Raw genomic sequence first — 12,921 nt, 5'->3', positions numbered from 1 at the left:
TATGAATTATAAAAAGTAAACAAAACAAACAAAACCAATAATCGTTGACAATCACTACGCAATAATAGCATGACTGCCAATTACATACATACATATTCTGAAATTTTGTGCACACTCGTGTGTGACTCGATCACATTCAATACGATCGGGTTAGAGTGCCAGCTCGTTCACAAACGAGTGTCAACTCAGCACTCTGTTAAAACAAGCATATATGCTTGTGTTTCGAGTGTCGCGAAAGGCTCGTTCGTTTTGAACATGTCTCCAAGCGATCAATACGTGTATTCATACCGAAAAGTTTGATCAAACAAAATCAGAGTGGACATTCGAGTGTGCACGAAAATGATATACCCATTGCAGCTCTCTGGTAGGTATATGAGGGCTAGGGGAAGTTATGACCCGATTTTAACCAATTCTGGTACAGAGACACATTATTAGAAGAATGAGATTTCCTCTGAATTAAATTAAGATATCTGAGACATTTACCGATATTTTCGGTGAAAAATTACCCTAAGGCAATAAGTTCTTCATATTCAATATCAGGGGCATTAAAAAGTTATAGTCCGATTTCGACAATTTTTTCACAAGTGATGCCACAGATCATATACAGTATTTGTGTAAAATTTTATTCCGCTATCCTTATTGGTTTTTGACCCATAAGTGGGTGATGCTCCTATTTCCTATTTTGTAAACAAATCTGAGTTCAGCTTCTTTCTGCTATTTCTTCTATAAAATTTAGTGTTTCTGACTTTTTTCGTTAGTGAGTTAACGCTTTAGCAACTTTTGTTGCGAGAGTATAAAAACGCAGAAAATTCAAATTTAAATGGTCTGAATCGTAGCAGGATTGTCCGCATTGACTTTGGACTTGACATATCCCCACAGAAAAAAAGTCACACGATCTTGGTGGCCAATCGACCGGCCCAAAACGTGAAATTAACTACCCACCGAAGTGTTCTCTCAATAAATCCATTGATGGATGTGGCGTAGTTGTCGGTTATCATGGCGAGGTTAACGGTCGTTATTGACGGTTACATTTTTACCGTCATCATTTTTGAAGAAATATGGACCGATGGAATGTGCATTTATTTGGAATCACCGGCCAACAAACCACACCAAATCGTTGTTTTTTCTGCATGAAATAAGAGCTTTTTAATCTCGTCAGGTTGCTCTACGTCCCAAATGCGAAAATTTTGCTTGTTTTCTTACCCATTGAGCCAGAAATGGGCATCATCGCGGAACAGAATTTGACGCGAAAACGTCGGATCTTCTTGAAACTTTTGAAGCTGTATTTTGTACACTTTCAATTTAAGATCTCTATGTAAAATGCGCCAAGTCATTCCTTCCATCAGTCCGAGTTGCTGCGAACGACGCCGAATCGTCCACGGTTTTCGCGTAAACTCTCACGGGCGCTATATTTTCTTTACTACGTGCTGGACGTGGTCTGTTCGGTCGAATATTCTTTACAGAACGTGAATGTTCATAATAAAGTTGAACAATTTGTAAACCTTGTTCAGGCGTAAGTCTCTCCATGAGGAAAAGCCAAACAATACTGAACAAAAATAACATGACAGATTGCCACGAATATTGAAAAAAGTACCTCTACTTGGATTTCCCGATATATAAACTATACAGTCCCTTTGTTGAAGAAACTAGAAAGATACAAAGTTAGTTAGTTGGAAAACCCCATCATGATATGATACTCGAGAGATTTAGAATAAGTTGAAAAAAGGTTTTATATTCCTGCACTCTTAATAGTTCGACTATTCGGTCTTGTCCGAATTTAATCAGCCCTTATTTACTTTTTTATTTTTGTATTCTGATGTTTAATTTCAGCACATTCATCTGCAGTTCCTTCTTCGTTTATGCCTTGTTCTTTGTTATGCGCAGTTATCACTCAATTATCAACAACTCTGAATCCAACAATGATGCGTTTGGAAATAATTTCGGATTCGTAGTTGATTACAAAAACTCTCTTTTAAGAAATATGAAACGCTTTGCGCGAAAAACTACCACGAACACTGGAACTGTGGACATTAAATTCGGAGGTGAGTTCTTTAAACATATTTATCTTTATATATTGCTCGGTTAACATATCTAACATTGCTTCTGTTTATCTTCCAATTCATTTGGACTAACTAATGATGATCATTCCAAATACTTAAGGAGTTCTCAGCTGTATCAGAACTATCAGAAGAGTTCATGTCCATCCCTTTGGCTTTTCCAATAGCATTATCCTTATTATTTATGGAGGTACAAAACAATACTGTGTTTGAACCATCTAAAACCTTTTTAATTTTTCATAAAACGGTTTCTAATTCTTGGAATCCTAATGCTGATTTTGCAACTAAATTTAACGTGTATGCAAAACACAGAATGTGGTATTTTTTTCCAAAGTCTGAGGTTACTGCTTTTATAACATTGGTAGCATTATCAGTAACAAATGCTAATATTTTAGTTTCATTAATACCCCAATCTTCGAATGTCTTCAAAATTTGTTCGCTTCTATATTCAGATGTATGCCTTTAGACTGGTTCAAATTCACCAATAGTTAAAGATTTGTGTTTCGGACTATTTTTGATTACTTGCGTTCGATGTTTCCCATGAGTTTCCATATATGTATATTGTAGAGTATCGTATCCGTCAAAAGTCACGAGTATAAATATCACTTTAGTAGGAGAATTTGTTCGTCTCAAAGCTACATTATCAGGCATGTTATGCAATTCGTGCGATTTCATTTCAATTCGAATTTCATTTCGAAACAGCTGATTTCATTGTGACAGTTTTTTTTATTGAAACGTAAATAGATATATTTTTACATTTCATATAATTGCAACTAGTGAAACAAAACAAAATTGTACTAACAAGCAATATTTTTCTAATTTTAAAAGATAAATACAATATAAGCGTTTTTTTTTCAGAAACTAAATATTACGTATAATATACATTATAACCGATTTATAATTTATAAAGCCCACCGTATTTTTGAAGAATCTATAATTTCTAATATTTTCAACTATTTTTGGTGCAGAAGCACACTATTTCAAGCAAAAGCAATCTTTTCTCTGAATTATATTACAATATCTGATAGATTTACCGAAATTTTCGTTGAAAAATTACCCTTAGGCACGCAGTTCTCCATGTTCGATATCCAAGGCATTGAAAAGTTATAGACCGATTTCGACAATTGTTATGTGAGTGATGCCACCCCATAACACACTTTTAGTAATTTTCAAAATAATCTTTGTATGGGAGTGGGCGTGTTTATTATCCGATTTCACCTATTTTCATGGTGTGTGATGAGCTACGTAAGGGAAATGACTGCAGAATGTTTGGTTTATATAGCTTTAGTGGTTTGCGATTTATATATAACACAAAAAACCTATTTTATGGCATGGTCACGACCACTAAAAAAATTACTTACAAATATGCCCCTGCTTACTGCGACCCTTTGTATCAAATTTCACTTTAATAACTTTATTTATGGCTTAGTTATAGCTCTTTATAGGTTTTCGGTAATCGCCATTGGCATTTGCTACTGCATTAGATTCGAGATCCAAATTACTGCGCATTTTAATGATGCTATGGTTAAGAGAAAAACTAATCTCTAAATTGTTTCATAGAATATGCAAAGATTGGCGCTGATATGACAGAATCTTCGCATGAGTATAAAACAGAACACTTGTTTGACAATGGAGCCATCATAAACGTTTGGTCCACCAAACCATGAAATAGAAGCTGTCAAATTTATCTATTATATAATTACAACGGAAGGTTGAAGAACAAATGTATCTTGAATCAGCTGTTACTCCTAATCCAATAGAATTGTGGGTTGGTATGAAAAGTGCGTTTCCGGCTTCTCAATATTTACATATAGTGGCCACTTCAGTCTCGAGTGAACGACTGTTTTCTAAAGTCAGAGCAACTATCACGCAGAAGAAAAACCTCTTGACAATGAAAAAAAAAAACTTTCCGAGTTGTTGTATTTAAATTATGTTATTTATTGAGAAAAAACTTTAACAGACAGGCTAAGACAGACATAAGGCTAAGTGAAATGAAATGTATCAACTTAAGACGTACTTACTACTATATTTTATTTATTTAAGCTTCTGCTTCTAAAATTGCCTTTTTTATATTAACTTCTTCTTCTTAACTGGCGTAGAAACCGCTTACGCGGTTATAGCCGAGTCCACAACAGTGCGCCACGCATCTCTCCTTTTGGCGGTTTGGCGCCAATTGGTAATACCAAGTGAAGACAGGTCCTTCTCCACCTGGTCCTTCCACCGGAGTGGAGGTCTCCCTCTTCCTCGGCTTCCACCAGCGGGTACTGCATCGAAAACTTTCAGAGCTGGGGCACTTTCATCCATTCGAACAACATGACCCAGCCAGCGTAGCCGCTGTCTTTTTATTCGCTGGACTATGTCTATGTCGTCGAACAACACATACAGCTCATCATTCCATCTTCTGCGGTATTCGCCGTTGCCAATGTTTAAGGGACCGTAAATCTTCCGCAAAACCTTTCTCTCGAAAACTCCTAGTGCCGTCTCATCGGATGTTGACACCGTCCACTCTTCTGCACCATAAAGTAGGACGGGAATGATGAGGGACTTGTAGAGTTTAGTTTTTGTTCGTCGAGAGAGGACTTTACTTTTCAATTGCCTACTCAGTCCATAGTAGCACCTGTTGGCAAGAGTGATTCTGCGTTGGATTTCAAGGCTGACATTATTATCGGTGTTAATGTTGGTTCCTAGGTATACGAAATTATCTACAACTTCAAAGTTATGACTGTCAACAGTGACGTGGGAGCCAAGACGCGAATGCGCTGACTGTTTGTTTGATGACAGGAGATATTTCGTCTTGTCCTCGTTCACCACCAGACCCATTCGCTTCGCTTCCTTATCCAGGCGGGAAAAAGCAGAACTAACGGCGCGGGTGTTGTTTCCGATGATATCAATATCATCGGCGTACGCCAGGAGCTGTACACTCTTGTAGAAGATTGTACCTTCTCTATTTAGCTCTGCAGCTCTTATAATTTTCTCCAGCATCAAGTTAAAGAAGTCGCACGATAGCGAGTCACCTTGTCTGAAACCTCGTTTGGTATCGAACGGCTCGGAGAGGTCCTTCCCGATCCTGACGGAGCTTTTGGTGTTGCTCAACGTCAACTTACACAGCCGTATTAGTTTTGCGGGGATACCAAATTCAGACATCGCGGCATAAAGGCAGCTCCTTTTCGTGCTGTCGAAAGCAGCTTTAAAGTCGACAAATAGATGGTGTGTGTCGATCCTTTTTTCACGGGTCTTCTCCAAGATTTGGCGCATGGTGAATATCTGGTCAGTTGTTGATTTTCCAGGTCTAAAGCCACACTGATAAGGTCCAATCAGTTTGTTGACGGTGGGCTTTAGTCTTTCACACAGTACGCTCGATAGAACCTTATAAGCGATGTTAAGGAGGCTTATCCCACGATAGTTGGCGCAGATTGTGGGGTCTCCCTTTTTGTGGATTGGGCAGAGTACACTGAGATTCCAATCGTCGGGCATACTTTCTTCCGACCATATTTCGCAAAGAAGCTGATGCATGCACCATATCAGCTCTTCGCCGCCGTATTTGAATAGCTCGGCCGGCAATCCATCGGCCCCCGCCGCCTTGTTGTTCTTCAAGCGGGTAATTGCTATTCTAATTTCTTCACGGTCGGGCAATGGAACATCTGTTCCATCGTCGTCGATTAACTATTATATTAAAATACGTTTAACGTGATGTGGTGATTTAATGACCGATGTTCATTCCAACCAAAAAGGTACTCACCTACACCCACGCATAACGGACCATAAATCATTCGAAGGACTTGTCTCTCAAACGCTGTGACGGTGTGCTCATCTTTGTTGGTCAGCGTTACTTAGGGTTTGCGAGAGGGGGCTTTGTTTTTTAGTTGCCTACTGAGCCCGTGATAGCACCGTAAAGTGCGTAAAGGCAGCAATCACAGCTCTATAATTATATCTCCTATCGCGCGATTCCAACTGCACCAGCAGATTTCATATTCATTATGTTTATCAGATTGTAAATAGATTTGTGGCAGTAAATATTGGTCAAATCTTATAAAAAATGTAGTGTGATTATTTGTTTTTTCTATTTTATTTTATTATTAAGAACATATGTGTATTTTATATCTCATAATTTTCTTTTTATTCTTCCCGTTTAAACCGTTATATTTCAACATTATATTCACCTATTATATACTTATACAGTAATTTTCCGAAATAACGAATATTCGTTTTAACGAAAACCGCTTATAACGAACAAGCAAATTTGTTACATTGGGTACCTTAAATAACGAACATCGGTGATTTTTAAGTACTCGGTTTAACGAACACAATGAAGAAAGAGAAAAAATCAAATAACATCGAACCAGAATTAAAAATAAAACTTGAAAAAATTCAAAAGAAATGTGCAAATTGAAAAAATGTTGCATTTTATAAAAAAGCTTAAAATTATTGATCAGCACCAAATATATGTCTGTATAAGTGTCAGAATTGGTCCATTTTGGAAGAATTTAGCTGATTTGAGTTGTTTTGTTATGGTTTTTCATTTTTTAACAAATAAGTAATAAAAGAATTTATTAAACTTCAATTTACGGATATTTAACTCGTTTTTTATTGAAAAATATACATCTAAGTGAGTACTCGAATTAACGAAAAATTCGATGTAACCAACAGGCCTGACAATTAATTTGTTCGTTATTTCGGAAAACCACTGTACATATATATGTATATATATCTGTAAAGCATAAAACGAATTTTCCATCAACACAATTTATTAATTGCTTGATTTTTCATTTCATTCTAAAAATTCTCCACAGTGGACATGCCGAAAATTTCGATCAAGCCACGCTCGTATAAAGTAGACGAAATTCTAAACGCCATTTCGCCGCATAATGTTCTTTATAACGCTTTCGTTGGTGAGATAACACCACTGACACTTATCTATATAGTCTTCAACTTACTTATAATTTATGAATATTTGGACACACAAATAAAAGCTGTTTCCAGCAATATTGAGCCCAAGAATGGAAAGGAATTGCTAACAGTGCCCGCTCTGCAGTACTCCAGCTTTTTGATTGACATCTATTTCTTTGTAAAGTTGAGTCAGCTTATAAGGTTCAATGGATGAAATGATCCTTGGGAATTACCAGAGACTAATTTCCAGTTCATTTCACATATTGACCATTATTATTGTTCACTCCTATGTGTGTAAAACGTGAGTGTAATAATACTAAACATTTCTTTTTCATTGAATAGTGGTTCAAAATTGGCTGCCGAATTTCTACAAAAATTTCCCAGCGAGAAATATCAAGTCTCGCAGCAAATGTTTTTTGTTCTGAAGCAAACTCTACAGAAGGCTCTGTCGTAAGTATTAAATAAAATAATATTACTATATTATATATATATACATACATACACATTTATAACAAAGTCGGGTTAGTTACATCACTTGTAATTTAAGTTCGACAGGACCGATTTTAATGTTCTATGATGTAAATAATACAATAATAATTATTTAAATGTTGAGGAAATTCCCTCCAAAATAAATATCTCAATACTGCTCAGAATTGAATACAATACAACGTTGACGGGTCTGAAAGCGTAGTAAAACTTAGAAGGTTTTTACAAGAAAGTATAAAATCCCTTCATGGCGGAGCTAAATTAAACATCTAGCTCTGCAGTGGAACAGTGCTGCTAAAGGATTACAAGTATCTTGGAATAGTCTTGGACAGTAAACAGTTGTGGGAGCACAATGTAGACAGATGCTCGGGACTACTTGGGGGCTCTCTCTCTCATGCACTGGTGCTACACAGCACAAGTTTGGAGTTAAGTTTTAAACTGACGAACCACTTCAGTAAAGGATCTAAGGGATGTAATCCGTGAATATCATGTGTAAAGCGGCTGATCAGAAATACCCGAAATTCCTACTGGCGCTCTTATTGATCACAGTCTAGTGTAGAATGGAGCTGACAGATCGTCAAAAATGCAAAAAATATCAAGAGCACAGGATTGGGGATGTGTAAAGCGTGGACTACGTGCCGGTACTATATCTGGTATCGCTATGGAGATACCATTTGTAATTGTTGTGTATGAAAATAAATACAATTATAGAACGTTAAACGAAAATTAAACCTGAAATTTTGATGAACTTGAATTTAGAGTAAAAATAATTATTAATATATACTTTCGCAAGAAGGTCATATTTTAAAGTTACAAATAATTTTCTGACTTCATTGATAACTTTGAAAGTTTATTTAATTTAATTTAAAGCGAGAACCTGTATTTTACGTTCTCTATTTGTATTCAACAAAAAAATGGTAAATGTTAGGTTATTATTTTGCCGCTAGATGTCGCTATACAACGTTGGCTTTGGTTGATGACTTTGATAAACTGAAAATAAGAACGTACATAACCAGAGACGTTAAAACAGGGTATTTAATAGTCACATATATTTACTAATTTCAGCGTAACTCCTTCATTTGCATTTTGCACCTTCGCTGAGCATCTGCTGGATAAGCATTTTTACAACAACATCGCACTAGAAATACCATCGTTAGACTACAAAACATGCAACAAGAAATTGAGCAACGTGCTCTATGTGGACACCTTCTATCCATTGGAGCAACGGGTAGGAAAAAAATTCCTTCGATTTTTATTTTAAATTTCCCTAAATACGTGTTCAATTCTATCACTCCCCAGTGCATGCCTTGGACCTGGTTTCTTTCGCTGGAAATGCAGTTCTTTATAGTGGCCTCCTTGGTGCTACTCCTCGCCGAGATCCACTCCGCTTATGCCACGATAATTGGTGTGGCCACCTTTGTGATCTCGATATTAGCTTCTGTGGTTTGGGAGTCAGATCCAGTCACACACACGGAATTCTCGATTGGGTAGGATGCACAACAACAATAACAAAACAATTTACTGAAATTTTTAACACCTCAAGCAATGCCTCCGCTTTTCTCGTAGGACATATATGCAAAATGAACTAGCCGATTTCAATTTGGTCTTCGACAATATTTGTCTACGTATTTCACCGTATATAATGGGCATCTGTGTTGGGTACATTCTGCAACGGACGCAATCTAACTTGAAAATGAATTTGGTGGTGCTAATATGTGGTAAGCATGCATGAAATTTCGGCACTCACTCACGATCTCACAAAATAATATACAACAGGTTGGCTTGCCTATCTGCTAATGGCGGGCCTATTTATATTTGGTTACAAATACGGCTACGACAAACTGCTGCCTAATGTAACATATGGCCGCTGGTGTCAGGCAACACTCTTCACTATTTCGCATGTCATGTGGTCATTGATGCTGCTCTGGACAACACTCACAGCCGAAAACTATCAGGCCTGGCGACCGCTTAGTTTTCTGCTTGATGGCAGATACTTGTATGTTTTGGAGCGTCTCTCTCCGGTTTGCCTGCTTGTGGGTCCGATCATAATTCGGCTGCTGGTATTCACAGCAGACACACCCATCTATAATTCTGCGGGACAAACAGTGAGTAGGGAAATTTCAATATTCAATTATTTGATTTCATTTTACAAAATTTCAGTTTTCAATATTTGTGGGATGCTTGCTGGTGACTTATTTGAGCGCGCTCTTGCTTCACGTTCTATTCGATGGACCGCTTTGTGCGCTTCTTCAGGAAGCAATTCTAAAATAACAGATACATGTGAACAAATCTTAATTAGTTATTACTGATATTGACTATTAGAAATTGTGAAAGAAGAAAATTTAAAAGAATATTGCATACAATGAGAACCTATAATTAACTAGCTGACCCGGCAGTCGTTGCACTGAGTGAAATTATTTGTTTTGAAAACAAAGTTGAATTTGTATAGTGTTGGAAAACATTTATTTGCGATTTTTCTAAATTTTTTTTTTTCAATGTAACGCAGCTTAATAAACAACATTATTTGTTTTCTGTTCCGGTGAGTAAATGTACAGAGAAGATGATTTTTCAACTCGTGAATGAAATTTATGCCACACACCTCCAGCGACTGTCTTTGAGACCTGTTGATTGTCATCCCAAATGCAAGTCTCATTGGAAACTGAATACGTTTGAACTGAAATGGCAAATCGTTGGAAGTCAAAGAAATTCGTGGAATCAAGCATTCTGCCCTTTGTAAGTCCCTTTAAAAAATTCTTGCAACTATTACATTATTCGATAGCTGCTTGAAGATTGCTAAAGCATTATAATGACAAAGAATTTAGAAATTTCACTGGATAATTCACAGCTTCGTCTTCATTTTCAACATGATCGATCGATGTGTATGAACACAAATATCCCGGAAGTTGACTTTAAGTCGTATAGATTAAGTCATCGACATCGGTATTTTTGACAGTTAAAAATCTGCGTGCACTCAACCAATCGCAGTTACGATAAATTTGGCTAATGTTCGGATTGATATCAAACCATTAGAAGTATTAACCGGAATTTGCCCAGTTCTTTGCAGATCTTCTGCGGTGCTATCCTGTTGCAGGAACACACGCATATTCATGGTCAATCATATGGTTTTCGCGTGCCGCCACAAGTACCATGACTTGAGACATGCGTTCAATTCCTCCGCCGCTGTTGATTTCGAAATAACAAAATGTATTTGTCAATAACAGTATCATTACGCCACCAAAGCGATGATTATTATTCCACAGATCTTTCATTGTTCTGTCAAGTGCTTCTAGAAAATTGCGCTCATCTCATATGTTTCATAGATTTGCATGTTTAACTGAAGCTACAGTGTCGTATGTGCCGTTCTTCCAACTTCAAGTAGCGTTGCTGCAATTCCAGTAGATGCGAGAGCCAACGTAATGCCATTTTGAGATCGAATTATTGCCAAAATCCCGTTTTTTACACATTTACCACTGTTTCTTCGCTCCTATTGGTCGATTGATGCTGTATAGCCTATAGCCTTCCTCGATAAATGGACTATTCAACACAAAAATAATTATTCAATTCGAGCCAGTAGTTTCGGAGATTAGCGCGTTCAAACAAACAAACAAACAAACTCTTCAGCTTTATAATATTAGTATAGATTATTCTAAAGTAGTTATCGAAAAAGGTAAGGAATCAACCGATATATGCGCTATAAAGACCACCAGTAATGTAAAAAGCCCTAATATTGGGTATATTGGAGCTAGGCGTGGTGGTATGGGATGTAGGTGTGGTCATTATCCGGATTCGTCTGTGATGGAGTACTAAAAGGAAAAGTGACTAGTAAGGTTGCTTTAACTTTGTATGAGAGATAGGTTTGCTTTCAATTCGATTTCATTCGTTTTTTTAATATTTTTATTTTGTTTCGCATTTCCTAAATATTACTAGATTTTTTTAAATATGCATTCAACTGGCAAACGGATTTTGCCCAACTTGTTGATTTTCATGTGATTCGTAATTTCACCGACAGAGGTAATTTTTTAGGCAGAAGGGTACAAACATATCAAAGATAGTCCAAAACATGCACTACGAATCGTTTACGGTGAGCGCCAGCTCGGCTATCTTAGTGAATGTTATTAACGTATTTACTTTGGCCTTCAAGTTGCTAAATGAACTTGCAGGAAAATGGGGAAACACAGCGTTGCACGGCAATATTTGACACTTTCACTACTGATCGTAATCGCACTTCTCAACACACAGTTTTAAGCACATTTATGTGTCGTTACATGCGTGTTTATGTGCTAATATACATACGAATACATTTGAAAATATGTACATACATATGTATGTTGCTATTTATATAATAAAAATAACAATTTGCACTTACAACAATGCCAGTTATTTGACCGAGGAGCTCCACCTATTCATGTGGTTTGTTGTTATCTGACTTCTGGTGGTGCCTAAATCTATTGCAGAGTCCCATGAATTTCTATATGAAGAGTGTTCGTGTTAAAAGAGTAACAAATGCATTGCATTCATTTTTTTTTACTTTTATACTATCGTACACTTCCATGTAACCCTGATGCCCCTCTGTCTGCAATTCCTCTGCTCTTCATTGCTAAATTGCATGTGTCTTTTTGACTTTGTAATGTCGAAAGACACGTTAGTGGTACAAAAATCGGTGCCGAATCTTAAATTGGGCTACGGAATTTCAATATATTAGCCAGGCTAATTAATTAAAGAAATATTTCGTTGAAAGTACCGTTAAGTTCTTTTATAACCATTTTGAATAATCTAGATACCTAAAAATAAATATTTACAATCCCGTTGGCTGCTAAATATCACGTATTTCTAACAAATGCGAATATCGCAATTTACATGCCTACACACATTCTTAGATCGGTATGCATAATTAATTTATTATTAAACAATTAAATATTTATATCAATAAAAAATTGTGTTTTCTGTATGTATATAAATAAACTGACTTTTAAGTTAAATCTAAGCTAGCCCTTTCTACTTTTAATTTTATTTCGACAGCTAATTTGCATACCAACTCACACACACACACACATAGACAGATAAATATGTGCAAACTTTTTAAGTAAGCATTCCATTTTTAGCCTCTAGCTGGTGCGTATTTTATTGTGGTTTTTGTTGATGATAAAATGTTGCAAATACAAACACACGCACTGGCGCTCACAAAACCCAATAGCAACAATAACAAGTTGTATGCGCGTATTTATGTTGCTCTGCACAATGCGGCCTTCTCCCAGATAACACTTTGAAAGGGAGTGATTTGGCTTATTGCACTGCTAGATGGACGCACAGAGCTTAGTTTATTTCATTTATTTTTTTCTATTTCGTTCATCTCCAACTGTTGCATAACTTCACCGAAATGAGCAAACTTCCAAATAAATAAGCATATACAAGCACACGCACGCAGACGTAAGATGAACTTCCAAAATGTTTAAAGAAAACACAATCCCAATCGCGTGTACACTGGCAAACG

The 12,921-nt window shown here is 36.6% G+C and overlaps 2 protein-coding genes across 2 annotated transcripts; both read left to right on the top strand.

Moving 5' to 3' along the window:
- The first annotated feature begins 1,560 nt into the window (after positions 1-1,560).
- LOC114804366 (uncharacterized) lies at positions 1,561-7,398 on the top strand. The gene is made up of 3 exons (XM_054231751.1): positions 1,561-2,042; positions 6,848-7,145; positions 7,287-7,398. The coding sequence occupies exons 1-3, from the start codon at positions 1,817-1,819 to the stop codon at positions 7,396-7,398; spliced, it is 636 nt and encodes a 211-aa protein (XP_054087726.1). The 5' UTR covers positions 1,561-1,816.
- Positions 7,399-8,359: 961 nt separating this feature from the next.
- LOC114804367 (uncharacterized) lies at positions 8,360-9,962 on the top strand. The gene is made up of 5 exons (XM_054231542.1): positions 8,360-8,658; positions 8,730-8,917; positions 8,997-9,148; positions 9,207-9,535; positions 9,591-9,962. Exons 2-5 carry the CDS (start codon positions 8,733-8,735, stop codon positions 9,699-9,701), a joined length of 777 nt encoding a protein of 258 aa, XP_054087517.1. The 5' UTR covers positions 8,360-8,658; positions 8,730-8,732; the 3' UTR covers positions 9,702-9,962.
- Positions 9,963-12,921: the final 2,959 nt, after the last annotated feature.

The sequence above is a fragment of the Zeugodacus cucurbitae genome, chromosome 5 (assembly GCF_028554725.1).
Source record: "Zeugodacus cucurbitae isolate PBARC_wt_2022May chromosome 5, idZeuCucr1.2, whole genome shotgun sequence".
Taxonomy (NCBI): domain Eukaryota; kingdom Metazoa; phylum Arthropoda; class Insecta; order Diptera; family Tephritidae; genus Zeugodacus; species Zeugodacus cucurbitae.
Note: the sequence above shows the minus strand (reverse complement) of the source record. Positions and strands in the feature narration are given on the sequence as shown.

Coding starts and splice junctions, on each gene's coding strand:
- LOC114804366 (XM_054231751.1), top strand. CDS start 1,817: ATGTTTAATTTCAGCACATTCATCTGCAGTTCCTTCTTCGTTTATGCC. Junction 2,043..6,847: donor TGTGGACATTAAATTCGGAG/GTGAGTTCTTTA, acceptor AATTCTCCACAG/TGGACATGCCGAAAATTTCG. Junction 7,146..7,286: donor AAGTTGAGTCAGCTTATAAG/GTTCAATGGATG, acceptor TTCATTGAATAG/TGGTTCAAAATTGGCTGCCG.
- LOC114804367 (XM_054231542.1), top strand. CDS start 8,733: ATGCCTTGGACCTGGTTTCTTTCGCTGGAAATGCAGTTCTTTATAGTG. Junction 8,918..8,996: donor CACACGGAATTCTCGATTGG/GTAGGATGCACA, acceptor CTTTTCTCGTAG/GACATATATGCAAAATGAAC. Junction 9,149..9,206: donor TTTGGTGGTGCTAATATGTG/GTAAGCATGCAT, acceptor AATATACAACAG/GTTGGCTTGCCTATCTGCTA.